Source organism: Phacochoerus africanus, chromosome 7 (genome assembly GCF_016906955.1).
Source record: "Phacochoerus africanus isolate WHEZ1 chromosome 7, ROS_Pafr_v1, whole genome shotgun sequence".
NCBI classification, from domain to species: Eukaryota; Metazoa; Chordata; class Mammalia; order Artiodactyla; family Suidae; genus Phacochoerus; species Phacochoerus africanus.
The window spans coordinates 60394857-60417711 of NC_062550.1; the positions used below are offsets into that span (position 1 = coordinate 60394857).

Here is a 22855-nt window from a genome sequence, read left to right on the forward strand (position 1 = left end):
TTGGATCCTGTGTTGCTGTGGCTCTGGCGCAGGCCAGTGGCTACAGCTCTGATTCGACCCCTAGCCTGGGAACCTCCACATGCCATGGGAGCGGTCCAAGAAATGGCAGAAAAAGACAAAAAGAAAAAAAAAAGACTATGTGGCAACAACAATTTATATTTTTTTAACTCAGAGAATGAATCTTGGATGGAATGACACTTCTGGAGTTACCAAATCTAAAAAGAGAAAAGTTGTTCTCTAAGAACTAGTGACAAGGAAATCTCTTGCTCTAAAAATTCAAGAATGCTAATCCAGAGTTCACATGTGATTTAATTCATGATTTTTTTCCCCTTGTACAATGTTGCCATCAAAGGCAAGCTCAGGAGTCGGACAAATGTGGATTCAAAACCCAACTCCATCACTGCCAGTGTGACCTTAGGCAAGTTATTCCTCACAGGCTCAATTCCATCCTTAAAGTGTTAATAATAAATATTTCCTCTATAGATAGGGTTTATGAGGATTAGAAGAGAATTACATATATTTTATATATACATAATATATATTTACGCACACTACCCTGCACATTGTCTGTCTTATTGTAAGCACTCAAAAAGTTTAACCATGATTATTATTACGCTCAGAATTCTAGTAAAATGAATCTTGACTAAGTGTTATGTGATAAAAGTCAAATCGTGTTTCATAGCCTGACCCAACTCCCTGTACTGCACTGAAATTCTGTTATATGGATTAGTGCTTACAATCAGTGAGCCATCAGATAAGGCTTGAAAACATTTTCTTACAGCATTTGTTAAAGTGAACTTTGGCCTATGTAACAAAATTTTTAAAATACTGATCCTGAGCCTATTTATGAGCAAAATTACCAGCCTTTTTTAAAGACATATTACCTTTTGCTATCCAGTGAATTTCTTCACCTATAGTTAACTATAACAAGAAAAAAAAAAAAGATGTATTCTATGACAATTATTAGCCACCTGGAATTTATTCTTTTTAAATCCATGATCCAAACAGAATGAACCAAAAATGGTCACTTAGAACTTAATTGGATTTAACAAATATTCAACCAGTGTCTTCTCATTCTTTAACTGCCGACTCCTCAAATCATTTTACTGACCTATTTCACCATATAACATATCAAGGTTTTCTGAGCAAATGTCGAATCTTCAAAGACCAATGTTGGAGAATTTCTCATTTCTTCCTGTTACCATTCTGCCTAAAATATACCAGGACAATTAAATCAGAAAGAAGACCAAATCTGGCCTTTTTATTTTTATTTTTTTAATTTTTAAAATTTTTTTGTCTTTCTGCTTTTACTAGGGCCTCTCCTGTGGCATATGGAGGTTCCCAGGGTAGGGGTCTAATCGGAGCTGCAGCCGCCGGCCTACGCCAGAGCCACAGCAACGCAGGATCTGCAACCTACACCACAACTCATGGCAATGCCAGATCCTTAACCCACTGAGCAAGGCCAGGGATCGAACCCACAACCTCATGGTTCCTAGTCAGATTCGTTAACCACTGAGCCACCAAGGGAACTCCATTCTGGCCTTTTTAAAATGCAGCCTGGTCTCCATCAAATGAATGCTTCTACTGGGCCTCTGAATCTTACTGAGTGACGCAAAGATAAGAACAGTAAGAGAGTTTCATCTGTACTGAAGTATCAACAATGACAGCAGATCCAAGCATCAACGCCCAGTGGCCACCAGCCAGCAGCATAGTACCCACACTGGCCAATGGCAGCAGTACCAGCAGTGGTCCTATAACCAAATTCTCCAAGCTTTCTACTGATTCAGTGAGCCACTCCACATCATCTGAATAAATCATTTTGCAGCTTAACTTAACTAGAATTGGTTTCATTAGTTTTCAACCCATGACTCTAGTATAACACATATTTAATGGGGGGAAATATGATACAGTGGACAAAACTGTGGGTGTCCAGACTGCCTGGATTCATATTCCAGCTCTAAAACTAATCTGTTGTTTGATTCGCACAAAATCACTTAAACTCTTAAACCTTTGCCTCAGTTTCCTTATCCATAAAATGAGGATAACTACAGAGGACAGTATGGAGATTCCTTAAAAACCTAAAAGTAGAGATAGCATGTGACCCAGCAATCCCACTCCAGGGCATATACCCAAGGAATACTATAATTTGGAAAGGTATATGCACCCCAATGTTCACTGTAGCATTATTTACAATAGCCAAGATATGGAAGCAACCTAAATGTCCAGCAACAGACAAACAGATAAAGATGCGGTATATAAATATGATAGAATACTACTCAGCCATAAAAAAGTAATGACATTTGCAGCAACATGGATGGACCTAGAGATTATCATACTAAGTGAAGTCAGCTAGACAAAGACAAATAACATATGATATCACCAATATGTGGAATCTAAAAAGAACGATACAAATGAACTTATTTATAGGACAGAAGTAGACCCACAGATATAGAAAACAAATTTATGGTTACCAAAGTGGGGGGAGATAAATTGGGAGTTTGGGATTAGCAAATATACACTACTATATATAAAAGAGAAAACCAACAAGGCCCTACTCTATAGCACAGGGAACTACACTCAGTATTTTGTAAGAACCTATAAGGGAAAAGAATGTGAAAATGAATAAGTACATATGTATCCGTATAACTGAATCATTTTGCTGTACACCTGAAATGAAAACATTGCAAATCAACTATGCTTCAATAAAAAATAAAATAAAAATAAATGGGGATAATAGAGATTTGCACATTTCATGGAGTTATTTCAAGTATTAAATAGGTTAAAATACATTAAAAGTGCTAAGGACAGGATCTAGTACCTAGTTAACACTTAAGGAACATCAGTTACTTGTGTTCCAACACTGCTGGTGGCAGTGATGCTGTTACTGTTCCTGCAGAGTGCACATCGGGTACAGAGCACAGAGGGACAGATAAAAGCAGAGGATACTATGATCTCTATTTCCTAAAGAACACAAGATACAACCTCTTTGGGGCACCAGGCGAGAAGTCTAGTTTACTATATCACAATTTTTTTTTGTTTTTTTGGGGGGTTTTTTTTTTGCTATTTCTTTGGGCCGCTCCCGCGGCATATGGAGGTTCCCAGGCTAGGGGTCCAATCGGAGCTGTAGCCGCCAGCCTACGCCAGAGCCACAGCAACGCGGGATCCGAGCCGCGTCTGCAATCTACACCACAGCTCACGGCAACGCCGGATCATTAACCCACTGAGCAAGGGCAGGGACCGAACCCGCAACCTCATGGTTCCTAGTTGGATTCGTTAACCACTGCACCACGACGGGAACTCCTTTTTTTTTTTTTTTAACTCAAAGGCCATGTTCCTTTGGATGGCAGAGATGGCTGGAATAAGACAGTTTGGGCCACTTGCTAGTCATGTAAACTTGTAGGAATGAGTCAATTTTTCTAAGCCTAAATTACTTAGGGGGCTACTGTTTGCTCACATATTTTTGAGACATTTATATAAAATAATACACGTGTGGCTAGAAGAGTACCAGGCATTTTGTAAGCTTTTAATTACTCAATATTAGTTTTTCATATTTTTTCTTATATACTTCCAGAATTCCAAAAATAACTTATAAAAACAAAAACCTAATACTTATGAAAGCATAATTAGAATTTACAGATTTTACTTCTAAAAAACAAAAACCATTTCACTCCAACACAAGCTAGAGAAGCCATACGAAGCATTGGCATCTAGGTGGATTTGAGCACCTTGGCATTACAAGGACAGACACCTTGGAACCCTGATAAGCGACATACACAAATCAAAGCAACTTGATAACTGAAATGGAACCCAATCTCAAACCATAATGTCTTTTAACATACTCAACTGTCACCTTCAGTATAAATGAGCAAAACAATGGAAAAACTAATGGCTGGATTTCCTCCTATATTTGCAAGAAAGGACAGCAGCAGGATGTGGATTTATGTAATTGCTATAGGACTACATATGTGGAGGAAATTAAAAGTGAAGTGCTAAGTTCAAGAGACCTTCTTTCCAAAAAACTCCTCATTAGGAATTAATATTCCTATGAATTAAAAATCTCTTAGGTTTTCAAAGCATCTTCCTTTAAAAATTCTCTAAGTGTTTTCTATACATCAAGGGATAGGCTTATCAGTGAGGGCTGGGAATTCTGGAAAACTTAAGTGAGCATACTCAGCCTGAGGACACAGTACTGGGCCCAGAGGATAGCCTGCACAATCAAGAGACTGTTATATTCAAGGAAATTCAACAATAAACAAATATATTGAAGAAAGTGGGAGCAAAATCTCTCTCTGGCAAGAAAAAGGGGAATATATATAGAAAGAGAGAGGGCAAGAATAAACCATATACTGTTGGCCTGTAATGGAAGTTAGTGTGAACTCATGTTTCTAATAAAGATAGATCGATCGAGCGAGCGATTGATCTATGCATGTTTACATGTATGCATTATATACACACGTTAGTTCATAGATCTGTTTCACTGAGAAGGCCTGGAAACAGTAACAACCCTGCAGCAATGAGTATACCTAGCGCCCAGATCTTGGTGGTTTTTTTTTTTTTTTTTGTCTTTTTGCTATTTATTGGGCCGCTCCCGAGGCATATGGAGGTTCCCAGGCTAGGGGTTGAATCGGAGCTGGAGCCACTGGCCTACACCAGAGCCACAGCAACGCAGGATCCGAGCCGCGTCTATGACCTACACCACAGCTCACGGCAACGCCGGATCGTTAACCCACTGAGCAAGGGCAGGGACCGAACCCGCAACCTCATGGTTCCTAGTCGGATTCGTTAACCACTGCACCACGACGGGAACTCCCTCAGATCTTGGTTTTTAAGTACCAGTCTTCAATAAAAGGAAACAGAGCACCTTGGAAAAATGGCTGATTCCAGGCCTGGGGCAGACAAGGCTGAAAATAAGTCTGAAACATCTTTTATGAGAATTGTAAAGGGAGTTCATTTCGTGGCTCAGCGGTAAGCGAACTTGACTAGGATCCATGAGGATGTCGGTTCGATCCCTGGCCTGGCTCAGCGCATTAAGGCTCCAGCGGTGCTGTGAGCTGTGGTGTAGATCAAATACTTGGCTGGGACCTGGCATTGCTGTGGCTGTGGTGTAGGCCAGCAGCTATAGCTCCGATTCGACCCCAAGCCTGGGAACCTCCATATGCCGCAGGTATGGCCCTAAAAAGCAAAAAAAAAAAAAAAAAATTGCAAGGAAGTTCTCAAAGAGCAATGGAAACATGTTAAAAGGACAGAGAAGCCAGTTTGAAGCAGTTTCCACTTGACAAATATGGGACAATTTGAGTATCAAAATAAATAATGATAGTAATGGATTATTACCAACTAAGTAAAACAGGAATCCTTGAGTTCTTATAAAGAGAAAGAAAAAGGGGAAGGAGGAGAAAGTAGTAGGTATAGAAGAAATGATGGAATTAGAAAATCACCATTAGGAAACTATCAGAGTAATAACTGAAGAATTATCAATGAATAGTAATGGATCAAGAGGTCTACAACTTAACCTCAAATAATTCAGAAAAAAATTGTACATATACATGAGTTTCCATTGTGGCTCAGCAGAAATGAATCCAACTAGTATCCATGAGGATGCGGGTTTGATCCCTGGTCTCACTCAGGAGGCCAGGGATCAGGCATTGCTATGAGCTGTGGTGTAGCTCTCAGATGAGGCTCGGGTCCCACGTTGCTGGCTGTGGCTGTGGCTGTGGCTGTGGCTATGGCCAGCAACTGTAGCTCCAATTTGAACCCTAGTAGGGGAATTTCCATATGCTGTGAGTGTGGCCTTAAAAAGCAAAATATATACATATATATTATCATATATACACATTGTATGTGTGTATACACACACACATACATAGAGAGACAGAAAAAGAGAGAAAATGATAAGGCAAAAAGGTAAATGGGGTGGAATTTTATAATTGGGGAATTTATTTTTTCTTTTTAAGCCATGCCCAAGGCACATGGAAGTTCCCGGGCCAGGAATCAAACCTGCGCCATAGCTATGAGACCAGAGCTGCAGGAGTGACAACTCCAGGTCCCTAACCCACTGAACCACAAAGGAATTATTATTGTGGAATCTGAGTGAAGAGTAAACAGTTTTGTGTACTACTTTTGCAACTATTTCACTCTTGTAATTTACTTAGCATCCAGGTATTTTTCTCCTGGGAGGGCTTTTGAGACTGTCATCCATTCTATCGTTTTTAAACAAGAAAAAAAATGTGTGATTATATATGGTACATATTATTTTGAAATCTGCTTTTTTTCTTTATCATTGACATTTATCTGTATTAATAGTTACAGGTCTGTAGCACATTGGTTTTTGGCAATGCCTGCAGCATACAAAAATCCCCAGGCCCGGAAACAAACCTGAACCACAAGAGTGACAACACCAAGTCCATAGCTGCTAAGCCGCCAGGGAACTCTTGTAGCACAATTTTTAATGGCTGCACAATCTTCCATTACACGGTCGTAAATAATGTATTCAATCGTTTTTCTACTATTGGATATTTAAGGTTTCAGATTTTTGCTCTTATAAACAATATTTCAGTAAACATCCTTAAAGTTAAATCTTTGCATACGTCGTGACCTTATTCCCTAGAGCATTTATTAATTTTCTGCTCACATACTTGCATATAATATATATTCATTGTTAAAATTTCAAATATTACAGAAACCGAAAATTCCCTGTTTAAAAAAAAAAAAAAAGGAAGAAAGAACAATTCTTGCATGTTTCAGAAAAATAATAATTTGGAAGGCTATTATAAAAGATGACTGACAAACGAAAATGGAATTCAAATACCACGGCTGCAAATTAGTCAGAATAATGCAAAATTTAACAAAACACACTCACTGGAGAAGTGGCTGGCATAGTGATGTCACATTAAAAACCTGATAATAAACGTTTTGACTTATAATGAAGTTTTCAGGAACAGTGAAAGTGGATGCACTAGAAACCTGGGATGTATTACACTGCATAAGCAGAGGCGTGGTCTCCTGTCTGTCCCCCTGCATCTCTCCTGCTGCTGCCACGCTGAGGAGGAGAAATGGAGGCCTTAACCTGACCTTCTGCTTGTCACTGCCTGCAGAAATACAAGCGGGGCTGTGCTGGTGCAGTGGTCCCTGGCAGGACTCAGGGAACTCAGCCACTCTGGGAAAGGCCTGTGTGCATGAGGATGTTGATCCAAGTGTGACCCCTGACTCTACCTTCTGTCTCCTTGTGTCAGCAGGAACTTGCATCCAAAGCATTGTGTATTTCTCTACCTAAAACTTTCCTCTTTCTCTTCAGCTTCTACCTAAAAGGAAGACAGATTCTTAATCTTGAGGCTACTGGCAATCTATTAAGTTCTCCGGAAAAAAAACACTGCTATGGACATACAAAACTATGTTGGTAAAGCATTCATGTATGGAAATCAAGATTTAGAAAGAATCCAAGTGTTTAAAGACTGTATTTCCTCTCTAAAAGCCATAAAGTAGATTTCCTTTTGTATTTCATGCTATTCAAAGGCACTTAAAAAATAACTGTTAACGGACATAAGCAATTATTTTTTGAGTACCGGAAAGATGTTCAACACTGCACAAGAGTGGCCTGAAAATAACTCTTAAGATAATTATATGTACAGTAAAACACTTAATATAAAATTATACAGCAACCTTTTAATCTAAAAAAGTCACAAAATGTTCAAGAACAGTTTTCATCCACCAAGGCAACTAATTAATCTTGTAAGACAAAAACAGAGATGAGCTAGAACACCAGGAAGTAAAATAACCTACAAGAGATAAAACATACACATTTTTGTCAATAGTATTTGAAGTTTTGAAGAATCATAGCATAAAAACAAAAACCATAAACGCATACAGCTGCCATAAGTATCTCCACAATTTTTCTGTGATAAACAACCTCAAAACAGAAAGCACAGATTATGGATTATGTGATTCCTCCCCCAAAACTATCTACAGATTTAGATTTCTCTTCTCAAGAGTATTATGCTTAACGGCTCTACGAATCAAAGAAAAAATACTAACTTCTTTTAAGAGGGATATTCATTCCACCACCCTTCTTCTGTAAAAATAAGCAAATAAGAAAAATAAATTGTTGCCCAGATTCAAGATTTCCAAGATCCACTTGCATAAAACACAGTAACAGAAACTGTGGCTTTGGCGGGAATATTTCATTCTCTCACACCAAAGCTCTTGGTAGCAATGAGGCATGTGCTCCACCCACCAAGTTTTGGAGAGCAACTGAGAGCTGAAGAACTGAATAGGGTAAAAGGTAGGTCAGGCTTTGCATACAGAAGACAAACAATATTTCCACTTGTGACCCTGAACACAGGATGATGGAAAAATGTCACAGAAGAAGTCACCTTTGGAGTTATGTCTGCGGTGCTCCAGTGTGGAATGGGATTCCAAAAACTAGTAAAGACAGCTCTAGGACCTGAGCTCAAGGTCCTGGAAGATTCTTGAATCTGGTAGCGTTACTATGGCACTAGAAATACATTAGGTAAATATATGTGGCAGGGAGAGGTCATAAAAAAGTAAAAAATGAACACCTCTGTATATTTACAGAGCGTGGAATGCATTTAATTTTCCAAACCTGCTCAGCAAGATTTGTGGATGATGAACCCCTTCTGGTGAATGCTTCCTTCCAAGAACTGTTTAAGGAACGCAACCTGGATGTCAACTTCAATATCATTATTAAAAAATACTGGATTGCAAGTACTTATCATGGGAATAATACACACAGACAATGAAAACACCAAGTACAAAATCACAGGCTGTTATAGCTCTAAAGGACTGCAGAAATCCTTAGGTCTTATCCCCCACTGGTAGATTCTCTAAATGGAAGCCGAGAAAAGTGAAATGTCTGCCCAAGGGCTAGGTATAAATTAGAGAAGTTATAAATACTAAAGCCCATGTCTTTTGAGTGCCTCTTCATTAACTCAGTGCACGTGCTATATCGTTACCTTCTTTGACAACACACTATCCTCATTGGGAGAAAAGAGGAGGCTGCAGTTGGCTTGGAGGGGTTCATATGCGCCAAGCAACAGGAAGATCAATTTATATACATTTTCTAATTTAATCCCTTTTATAACCCCATGAAGTATATGCCATTATTCCTATTTTACAGCAAAGGAACAGAGAGTCCGAGTAACTTGTCTAGGAGCAAACAGCTACTAATGACAGTGCCAGGAGTCCAACCAAGGTCTGTCTTGTGCACAGACAGACCTTACTCTCAACTATTTCAGGTTTCCCAGCACTGCCCTCCTTCTTCTTCCACTGTCTAGTCCTTCCGGGGATGTTCTGGATTTGACTGTGACTCCAATGATGGCTGGCCTATCTGGCTGGCTGGCCAGTGCCTCCATGTCTCTCCCAGTCCAGCATGGGACTGCTGTTCTCTCACCCCAAAGCGCAGTCTTCCCAGGACAGAACATCCTCGTAGGAGCACAGAGGTCAGTGTCTCCCTGGCTAAGCGCTCCAGAGTAACACTGTTCTTTAAGCCTCCCAATAACTGTCAAATGCAGAGCCAGGCTAAATGAAACAGCAACACATGAGGAATGCAATGAGTGCTAGTTAATCAATAGGTAAATTCAACAATGCTTCAATTTATGCAGCACCTCAATTACATAAAAACCAAGAACTATAAGTATGTTAAAAAAAAAAAAAAAGATGCTCCAAGTTATTTCTTCTCCACAGGACTACGGAGGGGGAAGTAGGGTGGAATCAAAATCACATGGAGCACTTTTCAGTGTAGACGCCTCCTCCTCCTTTACATCCAGTCCCAATTCTGACATTACACATACTCAGGGGAACATGCTGGATTCTGTGAGGAAAAGAACCGAGGCAAGAAATTTGAAAATGTCTGTCAGGTAATTCTGAGAACCAGCAGTACGTGCCAGACACTGTCCAGTTAAAACCGCTTTCCTGAGCGATAAGTTAGATGGTGCACATCTCTTTGCCCAGGTGGAAAGGAGTGAGGGAAGTATTGACAGGAAACGACAGTGTAACATGCTGACAGTGAGCAGGCTGACAGTAAAAAGCCTAACAGCTAAGGACCAGGCACAACAACAATAACAAAAATGTTTAAATAAAAAGATAACATGAAGTAAAAAAAAAAAAGCCACAACAATCTGGACCACTAATTATGGGGTAAGTCATCTCAGAGACTTCAGAAGCCCCTGAGGGCATCACTGTATTTCAGGATAACAAACAGAAGACCTCAGAGATACTTCAGGTTCAGTTCCCAACCACCAGAATAAACCAAATATCAGAATAAGCGAGTCGCCGGAGATTTTTGGTTTTCTAGTGCATAAAAAAGTTATGCTTGCATTATCCTATAATCTATTAAGTGTGCAACAGCATTATGTCTAACAAAAACAACGTATATATCTTATTTTTTTTTCTTTTTGGCTCTTTGTCTTTTGAGGGCCGCACCCGAGGCACATGGAGATTCCCAGGCTAGGGGTCTAACCAGAGCTGTAACCACCGGCCTATGCACAGCAATGCCAGATCCCAGCCGTGTCTGCGACCCACACCACAGCTCACGGCAACACAACACCAGATCTTTAACCCAATGAGCGAGGCCAGGGATCAAACTTGCAACCTCATGGTTCCTAGCTGGATTTGTTTCCACTGAGCCACGGCAGGAACTCCCTACATACCTTAATTAAAAAGTACTTTTTTGCTAAAAATGCTAACCAGCATCTGACCCTCCAGAGTCATAATCCTTTTGTAATAGTAACATCAAAGATCACGGATCACAGATCACCATAACAAATACAGTAATAATGAAAATGTCTGAAATATTGTGAGAAACACCAAAATGTGACAGAGAAATGAAGGGAGTAAATGCTGTCAGAAAAAAGGTGTCTTATTTAACATGGGGTTGCCCCACACCTTCCATTTGAAAAAAAAAAAAATCACATTTATCTGTGAAGTGCAATAGAGCAAAGCAAAATAAAATGAGGTATGCCTGTAATCACTGATGCAACAGTTCTGAATGATCTAGAAAAAAATAAATTGTATTTAATAGAATGCATTGATAAAGTCAAGGAAATATAAATGCTTTTAAATGGATTTTTTTTCCCAAATAGCTAGATTCTGATTTGGTCAAGATTCACTGATTGTGAACATCCACTTATGTGAAACTGATGGATGAAAAGCATCATTTCAATGGGAATCAGTTTAGTGGGGAAATGGAACACGGTTCTGGAGCCAGAGAAACATGGGTTTTGTGCTCTGGAGGTTTGGTCCTCAGCACAGGAAACAGCCAAAATCAGGAAGGATATGAGTTTTTCAGAGGAGAGAGTACAGAGTCTAAGGAAAAGTGTGAGAGTTCTCGGGGACAGAACCTAAGGACCACAGACACTTCACTGATGGCTGAGGAGGAGGAGGAGTCTAAAAACAAAATGCAGGAGTTATCAAAAATGCAGAGGAAAACTTGAAAAAAAAAAAAAAAAGTCATCAAAGCCTGACAGGAGAATGTTTCCAAAAGGAAATGGTTCACTGCGTCAACTGCTGCTTCAGGACACAGCTAAACAACTGAGAAGTATCCCGGGACACAGCAAAATAATAGGCCACTGGTACTTGGTTAGAACAGGTTCAAGAGAAACAAGAAAATTCAACCCTTTTAAGAAATTAAGCCCTGAAGAGGGAGTGACTAAAGATACTCAGCTAAGGAGGAGGGGGAATGCTGGCAAGTGGGTAAGAGGTTTAGATGTGTGCTTAGATGCTGATGGGATGAGCTAGTAGGGAGAGGCAGAAGCTACCAGAGAGGAAAATGGCCCATAAAAGGACTAAGGCCGAGAAACGATGAGATGGAGCCACAGCGCAGCAGAGGGGCTGACTCAGGAGGAAGGAGAATAGGAGGAAGCAAAGGAAGCAGATCTGATGCAAGAACCTTGAGAAGTTCCTGCCTGATGGATTCTATTTTTTCTGAGAAGGAGCAGGTCGTTTGCCAAGACTTAAAGAGCCTCGAGGTGGGTAGAAAAATTAGAAGTTTGAGGAGAGCAGATTTTAAATGGTCACCAAAGAGAATCCAAGAAGAGGAATACGAGCCCATCTCCAGCCTCCCCTCTGAGTTCATACCCTAAACAGTGGACCCTTGTGACCATGAGAAATGGCTAGGACAGTCTGAACAGCCAGGTTTAAAACTCAAGATTCTCTCTTTTGTGCTTTAACCAGCGTCCTGTACACAGTGTCCTCGGCACACAGAGAAGAGGGACCTGAATATGTAATAGCCTCAGAGACACTTCCATCAGCAACTTCCAAGAAATCAATGTTAGGCTCATATTTTAGTAAGCAGCTAATATTAAAACATGTCACTGAAAAATACAATAGGTAGTCAAACTGAAAAGTGAAATTAAGACAAAATACTGAAGTGAAGAAAGGCCTAAGACATTGCAGGTTTCTAGTTAAAATTAATTTTCTAGTGGTAAATTTTCCTTTTCAATTTGTTTTGGGTCAAGAGGTTATTAACACCATAAAAAGAGTTAATAGAAAAGTATGGTCTGGGGAGTTCCTATTGTGGCACAGTGGAAATGAACCCGACTAGTATCCATGAGGATAAGGGTTCAAAACCTGGCCTCACTCAGTGGGTTAAGGATCCAGCGTTGCCATGAGCTGTGATGTAGGTCGCAGACACGGAGTTGCTGTGGCTATGGGGTAGGCTGGCAGCTGTAGCTCTGATTTGATCCCTAGTTGGGAATTTCCATATGCCACAGGTGCAGCCATAAAAAAAAAAAAAAAAAAAGTATGGTCTGGAATGAACATGTGTTTTATTATATTTGCATGAATGTCTGTTATTGGGAAATTATCAGTTTTTAAATTGCTAGTTCATTAAGGGATAGCCAATTATATCAAATCTCATCTCCTATTATATTTTCTTCTCTAATTAGCAGTAGTCTAGAGATAAGAGCACAAGTTATAAACTACACTTCTATACACTATTTAATAACAGATAAAGGACAGTTTTTTATCCTACTAAATGACACAGTTTATTTCTATATTTCTTTTAAATTACTATGCTTACTCATTTTTTTCCTACTCTAGCAATAAATCTTAACTGAAATCTGTGACTAGAAGCAGGTAGGTAGAATTAATATGTAGGGATAAGGTACATCTATTTAAAATAAGCCATTTAAAAATGATTGCAACTGCCCAAAGCGTAAATGAACCATAAGAAAAGGAACAAAAATCAAATAGGTATTTGTGAACTGTCAAGAATTTATACCTAGAAAGGATTAAAAAATGCTGGTAAGTATAGATGGGAGTGTCAGGCAGTAGTAACAGCCTGACACTTTTTCTTGGATCCTTCAGAACTGCTGTACCAGTGATGCATTATCCTGGGATACAGGGATGCTCTCAGGGGCTACTGAAATCTCTGAGATGATCTGCCCCATAGCTCACTTTGGCTGTTAAGCTTTTTATGGTCACAGCCTATTTAGATCACATGGCACACTGTCCCTCCCTGTCGGTATTTCCCTCAGTCCTTTTCATCAAGGCTCAGAAATGTGCACCACCTACCATATTAAGAATGTCCAGGAATATAGCTAATATTCCAAGCTGAAAGACTACATTTCCCAGCTTTACTTGCAGCCAAGCATGGTCATGGAACCAATGAGGTGTAATTAAAGAGGGTGTGTGAGGCTAGAGCTTCAAAAACCACTGCAGACAATGAAGTGCCCTTGGGTTTGAGCAGAGAAGCCACACTTTAGAAGTGGAAGACAAAAGTAGCCTAGTTCTGGAGTTCCCATCGTGGTGCAGTGGTTAAAGAATCCGACTAGGAACCATGAGGTTGCGGGTTCGATCCCTGGCCTCGCTCAGTGGGTTAAGGATCCGGCGTTGCCGTGAGCTGTGGTGTAAGTCGCAGACGCAGCTCAGATCCCACGTTGCTGTGGCCCTGGTGTTAAGCCGGTGGCTACAGCTCCAATCCAACCCCTAGCCTGGGAACCTCCATATGCCGTGGAAGCAGCCCTAGAAAAGGCAAAAAGACAAAAAAAAAAAAAAAGTAGCCTAGATCTCCCAAAACATAAAAGTAGCCCACATCTGCAAGAACTTTGTGGGACTGCCACAGTACCCCTGAAATATCTAGTTCCAGACTTCATATGGGCAAGTAAATCCTCAAGCATTTAAAGCATTGATTGGATCCTGGCTGCTTCATAACCAAAAGTAATTCTTAATGGATTAAACAATGGAATTAGAATTTAGAGAAGATGAGATAGATGGATTGATGGAGAGACATCTATGAGATATTGGGAAGTCCAATATGAAGGTTAAGGAAAAATACATTAAATATAATCCTATTTTAATTTTAATTTATTACAAAAAGGTGGATATTGAATGTATGTTATATGAAGAGAAAAAGGTTTGGAAAGCTATGCATTGCAATGTTATCCAGGGGATGAGATTATACGGAATATCCACTTCTCCTTTATTTTTTGATAGAATTTTTGTTTTTAATAGTGAGGAGATACAACCTTTATAATTAGAATGAAATATCAGATTTATTTGCTATTCATATATCTAAAGAGACAATATATTATTTTGGGTTTATCCTATGATTTTGTTAAAAAATTTTAAACTACCTGTTATAATGATTTTTTTTGAAATACAGAATTGTATTCATTTTAGCTATCAACAATCTCTAAGTATGCAAAACATTTAAGACAGAGGTAAAAATCTATTTCTTAAAAAAAAAAAAAATAGCTTGGGAGTTCCCACTGTGGCACAGTGGGTTAAGGATCTAGCATTGTCTCTGTGGTTCAATCCCTGGCCCAGCACAGTGGGTTAAGGACCCAGCATTGCCATGGTGTGGCAGAGGTCACAGCTGTGGTTTGGATTCAATTCCTAGATCGAGAACTTCCATATGCTGTGGGTACAGCCAAAAAAAACCCAAAAAAACAATTCTTTGTTACTGGAATAGGTAATGTCTTATTGTAATTGACTGTGATAGCAAATCACGACTCTCAAAGGTGAGTATGTAATAATATCCAGAGGAGTTAATGTGCAAGAATAGTAGGAGTAAAAACAGACTTAGCAGGCCAAACAATAATCCCACATCCTCAAGATCCACAAAGATTAAAACAAAAAAAAGAGAATTAACATAAAAAAGTTACCTTGGAGTTCCCGGTAGCTCAGCAGCTTAAGGACCCAGTATTGTCACTTCTGTGACATGGGGGGTTTGATCTCTGGCCCGGGAACTTTTGCATGCTATGGATGTGGCCAAAAAAAAACTTTCCTAGAATGGTTTTTGTATTGAGTAATGAGTAACAAACAGCAGAAAACAGAATAAAAGTTAAACATCCACTGCATGGAAATAACTAATCACCTAAGCACTCAACAGGATCTGAAAAGTTCACGCAGGTGGGCAACTGCCTAGAGTATGAGGGACAAGGATGAGCAATCCTAGCCATGTTTTCTCCTCGATCCACCCTCGGATCTAGTGACTCGTAATCTAGAGCATTAGGACTTCCAAACCACGCTTCCTCTTATCAGACCCTCGCCATCTAACCAGCCAGGGAAGAACCAAGTCTCCCTCTTGGGCAAGGCCATGCACTTACCCTCCCACTGGCCTGTTAGCACCAAGGTCCTGTTAATCACCACATCGATTTCTGTAGCTCCATCTTCCACAGCCAATCTGATCTCTTCTAATCGTGTTTTTAAATGAGTCTGTCCAGCTGGAAAGCCAGTGGCCACTAGTAGAGAAAGGAGAAAAAAAAAGAAAGGAAGGGAGGAAGGCAGGCAGAGAAGAAGGGAAGGGGGAGGAAGACAAATTTCAATTGATCAGTATATCAACAAAGAATTTCAGACCAAAAAACCAGTGTTTAGACTAAAGCATGAATGACACTTTAGAACTTCATGCATATCTTGCCTATCTTGCAAAGTGAAGTGTGAAGAAATAAAATGCTATCTTATGTAGTACTGACATTAGGATAAATATTAGTAGTATATCTTTGGAAGAACTGAAATTAAGTTGCTCCAGAGATGCTTGTGAGGGTGCTTTAAGTAAATAGTGATTAAGAAGATTCATCCACAAATGAACCTATCTACAAACAGAAATAGACTCACAGACATAGAGAATAGACTTGTGGTTGCCAAGGGGGTAGGGGTTGGGGCAGGGATAAAGTGGGAGTCTGGAGTTAGCAGATGTAAGCTATTATATTTAGAATGGATAAATAAGGTTCTACTCTATAGCACAGGGAACTATACTCAATCTCCTATAATGAACCATAATGGAAAAGGATATTTTTTAAAAAGAATGTGTATATATATACATGTATAACTGAATCACTTTGCTGTGCAACAGAAGTTAACATAACATTGTAAATCCACTATACTTCAATAAAAAAATAATAAAAAAGAAGATATGATATCTTCATATTGATAGTCATAAAATAGTAGCTGTAGCCCTTTCTTGATGGACACTTGTTAATTCTGGATCCTACTCTTGACCAAGCTGGCTACGGCTGTCAGGATTTCCTCACTCACATTTACAGCCGTTGTAACCACCACACAGGTTCCTCCCACTGCCTATCTTAAAATGAAGAGCCAAATAGATAGGAATAAAGAGGAGATATTTCATGATGGGAAAGCACCTAATTAGTCCCTAAAACTGGGACGGGGTAAACTGGGAAGAGAAAGGCCAAGTATAAGGAAAAGGAAAATAAAAACACAATGACACTTTTCGAAAAGTATTAACATTTTCAACATGCTTATTAATTCCATTCCCGTGTCAAAGATAACCTTTGGATTCTTGTTGTTATTAAATTCCTTGGGTCTGCCACGTTGGAGGAAAGCACACTTCCCTGTTGTATAAAGGAAAAGCAGAAATGACTGGGGCCAATGAAAAATTAAGGTAAGGTGTAGCTGGCAAATACTTTGAGAATCTTCACAAATAAGTTGTAGGGAAATACTATATACTCTGTTTCTTTTGATGTATTCCTAATAAAATAATTAATGAGTTTCTCAGATTCCTTCTTTAAAGCACCAGGATATTTCTCTAATACCTTTTAAAAGGAGAATCTAATTTCCTATCCATCTATCCATCCATCCAAACGTGGGCACGCATACACATGCACAAACACACACACACAGGGAAGCTTTTAGTAAGGCTTTTTTCCCTCCCTCATACCTCATCCTATACTACTGCCTCTATCTTAAGTCAATAGCTCCTAGAGATCCTGTTTCGGCACAGCAGAAACAAATCCTACTACTATTTATGAGGATGAGGGTTTGATTCCTGGCCTTGCTCAGTGGGTCAGGGATCCAGTGTCTGTGACCTCTGCCGACCTCAAATCCCAAGTTGCTGTGGCTGTGATGCAGGTTGGCAGCTGTAGCTCTGATTTGAACCCTAGCCCAATAACTTCCATATGTCAGAGGTAGGGCCCTAAAAAAAAAAAAGAAAAAAAAGAAAAGGAAAAAAACGTCAACAGCTCTTAAACATACCCTCACTTCTTTGTCTCCCAGGTTCTGGGGTGGCTCTCACCATCTCCCACATGGATGGTGTAAGTCCTACCCCATTTCAGCTCTCTCTAACTTGTTCACTACCACCCCCTAATGTACTATGTCATGAAGCTGATCTCCTAGTGCCTCTGCTTAACATCTTTTGGTATCTTTCCCATCACCAAAATAAACCCAAATGGCACAGGCTGGCACAGGTTTTCCGTGGGATCTGCCCCCAGACCACCTCCCCAGCTTCAACTCCCAAGCTCTCTCTTTGTCCTACCTTAGGATCCAAAAATTGCAACCCCATTTCAGGTACCTCTGTGCCTTCACACAGGCTAGGTTCCTCTAAAATGCCATTCCCAGGACTGCCCGTCATGGCTCAGTGGGTTACGAACTCAGCTAGTATGCATGAGGATGTGGGTCAATCCCTGACCTCACTCAGTGGGTTAAGGATCCAGCATTGCTGTGAGCTATGGTGTAAGTCACAGACAAGGCTGAGATCCTGTGTTGCTGTGGCTGTGGTGTAGGGCAGCAGCTACAGCTCCGATTCAACCCCTAGCCTGGGAAGCTCCACATGCTGCACATGCAGCCCTAAAAATAAATAGATAAATAGATAAATAAATAAATAAATGAAATAAAATGCCATCCTCTATCTTCACAATCTCTACATTCCTCCTTGTCCTTACGACCCAATGCAGTTACCACCTCCTCTATGAGGCATCCCCCATGCAATGAGTGTCACCGACCTCCATTAAGAGAGAATTAAGCACTCCACTCAGACTTACGACTGTACCTTCTGCACAGTTTTATTATTGCATCTTACATATCAATAACACTACCTGTCCTGCATTATGGTTTTTGACTATTCCTCCTAAACAACTGTTTCCTTTAACGACAGAGATACAGTTCTATATTCGTAAGAATTAATACGTCTGCTACTCAACAGGCAATGGGTGAATACGAAAAGAATGGATAAAAACAACCAAGTCAATATATAAAACTACTTAAAACCATAGTATAAAACTATGCAGCTCATTCTCCAATGTGTCTGATTTAAAGATCTAGAAACATGTTGACAAAACAACAGCAGAAGCCACAGATTTTACCTGATGCCACTGGGATATCACAGCCTGCGGCCTTTAGTGCACTGACTGCATCACACACCCGGGCAGGATACACACAGACGGCAGCTGTAGTAATGCCTATGAAGAAAGAAATTGGAACGGTCTACTTTATGCGAAGTCAAAATGCTTTTAATCATTACTTATACTCCCACATGGGTAGAAACAAAAATGAGAGGAAAAAAAAACTCCCTACAATGCTGCAACAAATTAAAGGTTTTTACTTGCCATACTCCCTTTCAGTTCTTGACACATAGAGCATTTTCTCATCCTTACAATCACAGAAGAAAACATTTTTGATACATTGTTCTTGGAAGTTAACATAGTGCCATTTTTAAAAAAACTCCTAAAAAAATGAAAAAAAAAAAGGAGTTCCTGTCATGGCACATAGGAAACAAATCCGACTAGGAACCATGAGGTTGTGGGTTTGATCCCTGGCCTCGAGGTTGCGGGTTAAGGATCTGGCATTGCCATGAGCTGTGGTGTAGGTGGCTTGGATCCTGCATTGCTGTGGCTGTGGTGTAGGCCGGCAGCTGCAGCTCTGGTTCAACCCCTGGGAACTCCCATATGTGGCTGGTGCAGCCCTAAAAAGGAAAGAAAAAAAAAAAAAGCCAAATAATTGTAATAGTAACATCAAAAATCACTGATCATGGATCACCATAACAAATATGACAAGAATGAAAAAGTCTGAAATTCTGTGAGAATTTTCAAAATGTGACAGAGACACAAAGTCAGCAAATGCTGTTGGAAAAATGGTACTGGGTAGAGTTCCTCAACACAGGGTTGCCCCAGACCTTCGATTTGTAAAAAACACAGTATCTGTGAAATGCAATAAAACAAGGTATACCTCTATAGCAAAATGACATTTAACTAATCCTATTCCCTCTTTGGCAAAATAAATAAATAAAATCTAGATCTAGAGCCCTCATTTTGAGTAGTAAGCTCTTAAATTTAAAAAATCAAGTAGCCACTGAAAATGCAATAGCATAAAACTCATATAAACCTGTTGCTTTTAAGTGCTATAAATGGGAGATGTTTTATGGTCAATTAAAAAAAAAAACCATACTGAGTATTTTTCAAAAGCTGCAGAGCTGTTTAGGTCTGTAAGTTATCTACAAATTATTTGGGATGAAATACCTGCATTGGGCCAGTGCAGCACCTCGAGCTGCACTCATTAGAGACTGGGATCCATGAAAAGATCTGGCTCCTATAACCACTGAGTTAACCATTGTTTTGGAAATACCACTCCACCTTCCAGATCTCAGTTTCCTCACTTGGAAACAAGGGTATTGACTCTCAAAGGTTTTCTCTATCTCTAAAATGTTAAAGTTCTAAACTTGTGGCAACTTTTGAAAGTCCCTTCTTTCATGTATATAAGAGAGTGAATGTAACTTTTTTTCAAAAGATCTAACCTAATATACAAGCATGCAATATTTCCCATTTGTATTTTATTCTCAAAAGCATTTCATTTACTCACAGAAAATACTTTATGTATGAGATGTGATTATTAAGTAATGAGGCTGGCTTTTTCACATGTGGCTAGGGAATCAGAATCAGTATTTGAGAGTCACTAGAGAGAAAACCTCCAAAACTGAAGAACTGGAAAGAAAAATAAAGAAACTCGATACTGGCAACTTTATTCCAGGATGAGAAAGAACTGACCTAAAAATGAGACTCAAATTCTCTCTTTGCTGTTTTTTCAGAGAAGAACCTCAGTTATTTCTCTCTGTACACAATTCTATCACGAATTTTATTGCTACCACTGTTTTAGCTGATAAATCTTAGGTCCTCTTAGATTTAGAAATGGTTATTGTAAGAACGTAAACACCAGACAGACTGTACACATTACCTTTACCATGCATATTTAAAGCTTTTAGGAGGTCTTCCCGGATTGGATACTTGGCTTTGTAACAGAGCCTTTGAACGTTGGAAGATGTGTCATCGCCTGAAAGTGTAGTGAGATCTATAAAGGTAACAGCTTTCAGGAGCCAAGCAACCTGGTTTGAAGAAAAGTAAAAACAAGGTTTTAAAAAAATAATTAATCTCCAACTCAGGAGAAAACCACTAGACCCACATGGGTGCTAGAATCTCATGTCTACACTGTTCTAAGGCCTATGACTCTGATATACAGCGTAAACATTGTACAAGAGTGACCAAGACAAACATTACACAGAAAAAAATAAAAGAGGGGGAGAGTAGCCTTAAAATGTCTTCTTTTTCCTCCCATAAGTAACCCCAATTGAAATCCCTATTAGATTGTCTTCTCGCATGTGACTTTTCCATCTCATCCACAAGGAGCCTCTGATGGCTAGCCTGTTGTGTATGGGAGAACTTGGGAACAAAAATTTCTATCTTACCTTTTACCTCCAGCTCTTGGATCTAGAATGAAACACTACTTTTTTTCAATTTAATCCAATTCTAATTTCAAAACAATATTTGTATTTTATAACTCATTCTGATGAATTCCTTTTATCTTTTCCATCAGACTATTTCTAAGGAGGAGGAAAATGTGACCCGTCACCCTAAAGGATTTAATCACAATATTCTGCCTCACTTGTGAAATGAACTCCGAATTCCTTTCACCCCTGAGAGACATAGCACATTTTTGCTTAGTATACACTGAAGAATATGCAGACCACAAGTGCCCTACAAAATACCATTTTTTGAGTTTTGACAAATGACTTAGGAAAATTAATACCTTGGTGAACATGAGGGTCAAAGAAGATCAACTCTTATTATATCTAAGGGTCTCAACAGTAGACACATCGGGTTTAGGTATTATATTTCTACAATTAAAACAGAAGACCACCAGAGAAGGTATGTGTAAGAAGCTGAATAAACATGTTGAGAAAGTATGCCATTTAATTTACTCATGAATAAAGATGTCTCAAATTCCTTTGTGGCTTTGCCACTCAAGAGTGATAAGATTTTTAACTTATTTGGATAAATGTGTTATCTTTCTCCAACTCATCATCATCATATATGAATTATTAAAATAAGTCATGGACAGCTGAAATCTTTTAAGTTTAGATCCATCTTGAGCAAAATTCAATCCTGGTGCCCTGGAGAGAAGAGACCAGGGCTGTAAACTAGAGGGAGAGAATTCTAAAGAAGGGCCCTTACTTGCCACTCCTTTTTCACGGGTCTGCGGGCCAGGATTTGTTCTGCGCGCCTCAGAACTGCCGGTTGATTCACCTGTACTTTGGAGATCCAGCTAAGGTCTGAAGACAAAAGAAGAACACTTTAAAACTTAATCGTTTTATTTAATACATTCACCTATTTTTCACATGGTCCTTGTAATAGATTTATCACTCAGTATCAAAGCTCTTTTAAGGCTTATGTTTCTCTTTTTTGCTCAACTATAAATAAATAACCTTGTTGAAGGAAGCCCAGCCATGAAAAGGCTTGCTTCATGTAAAATCAAGTAAAATGTACTACAATCTAGTGCATCTGGAACTAGAAGGACCTGGACTGATTCATTACACAGACATGTCGACAAATGACTGAAAATGGAGTTATTCGTGCCACAGGCCTCACTTTGACAGCAGAGATTTATTTGTGAGTGCCCAGTCTAGGAGAAATGGTTAACAAAGATGGAAGTGAATTAATATTGAGACTTAACAGGACCCTTGATCATTACCCCCTTACCGATAAGATTAGTATTTACTAGATGCTGATAGGAAATAGTCCATTCTTTCCTCAAAGGAGAACTTTTCAAAATGTATTAGAAATGACAGCATTGGTGTAACAAAAGTCAGAAAGGGGAAAAGAAAAAACTAACTGTTCAAAATTCCGGGAGACATCTCTGTTGCCTCTGTTTGCAAATGCTCGCTTTTACCTCAATCCCACCCTCCATCCTCTTGTGGTTGACTATAATTTCTATTTTAAATCCAGCCTAGGAGTTCCCATCGTGGCTCAGTGGTTAACGAATCCGACTGGGAACCATGAGGTCGCGGGTTAGATCCCTGGCCTTGCTCAGTGTGTTAAGGACCTGGCATTGCCATGAGCTGTGGTGTAGGTTGCAGACGCAGCTCGGATCCCGCATTGCTGTGGCTCTGGTGTAGGCCAGTGGCTACAGCTCCGATTAGACCCCTAGCCTGGGAACCTCCATATGTCCATATGCCGCCGGAGCGGTCCTAGAAAAGGCAAAAAGAGACAAATAAATAAATAAATAAATCCAGTCTAACTGTTAGCTTTTGTGAAAACACTGCCAGCTTCCCAGAGAGAACTAACATTTGGATAGACCTCTACTATAGAAATAGTATTTAGCTCATCAAGGAGTCATAGAA

At 39.5% G+C, this 22855-nt stretch overlaps 1 protein-coding gene across 2 annotated transcripts in view; it reads right to left on the minus strand.

Annotated features, from left to right (window-relative positions):
• Positions 1-22855, minus strand: part of DERA (deoxyribose-phosphate aldolase) — a 116003-nt gene that overhangs the window by 52018 nt on the left and 41130 nt on the right. Inside the window, exons 2-5 of one of the 2 annotated variants that reach the window (XM_047787475.1) lie at positions 21690-21787; positions 20422-20563; positions 18552-18647; positions 15561-15695 (exon numbers count right to left, since the gene is read on the minus strand). In XM_047787475.1, coding sequence (XP_047643431.1) covers positions 15561-15695; positions 18552-18647; positions 20422-20563; positions 21690-21787 — 471 coding nt within the window. Of the gene's footprint in view, positions 1-15560; positions 15696-18551; positions 18648-20415; positions 20564-21689; positions 21788-22855 lie in introns of both variants that reach the window. The other variant, XM_047787474.1, reaches the window with a different exon arrangement.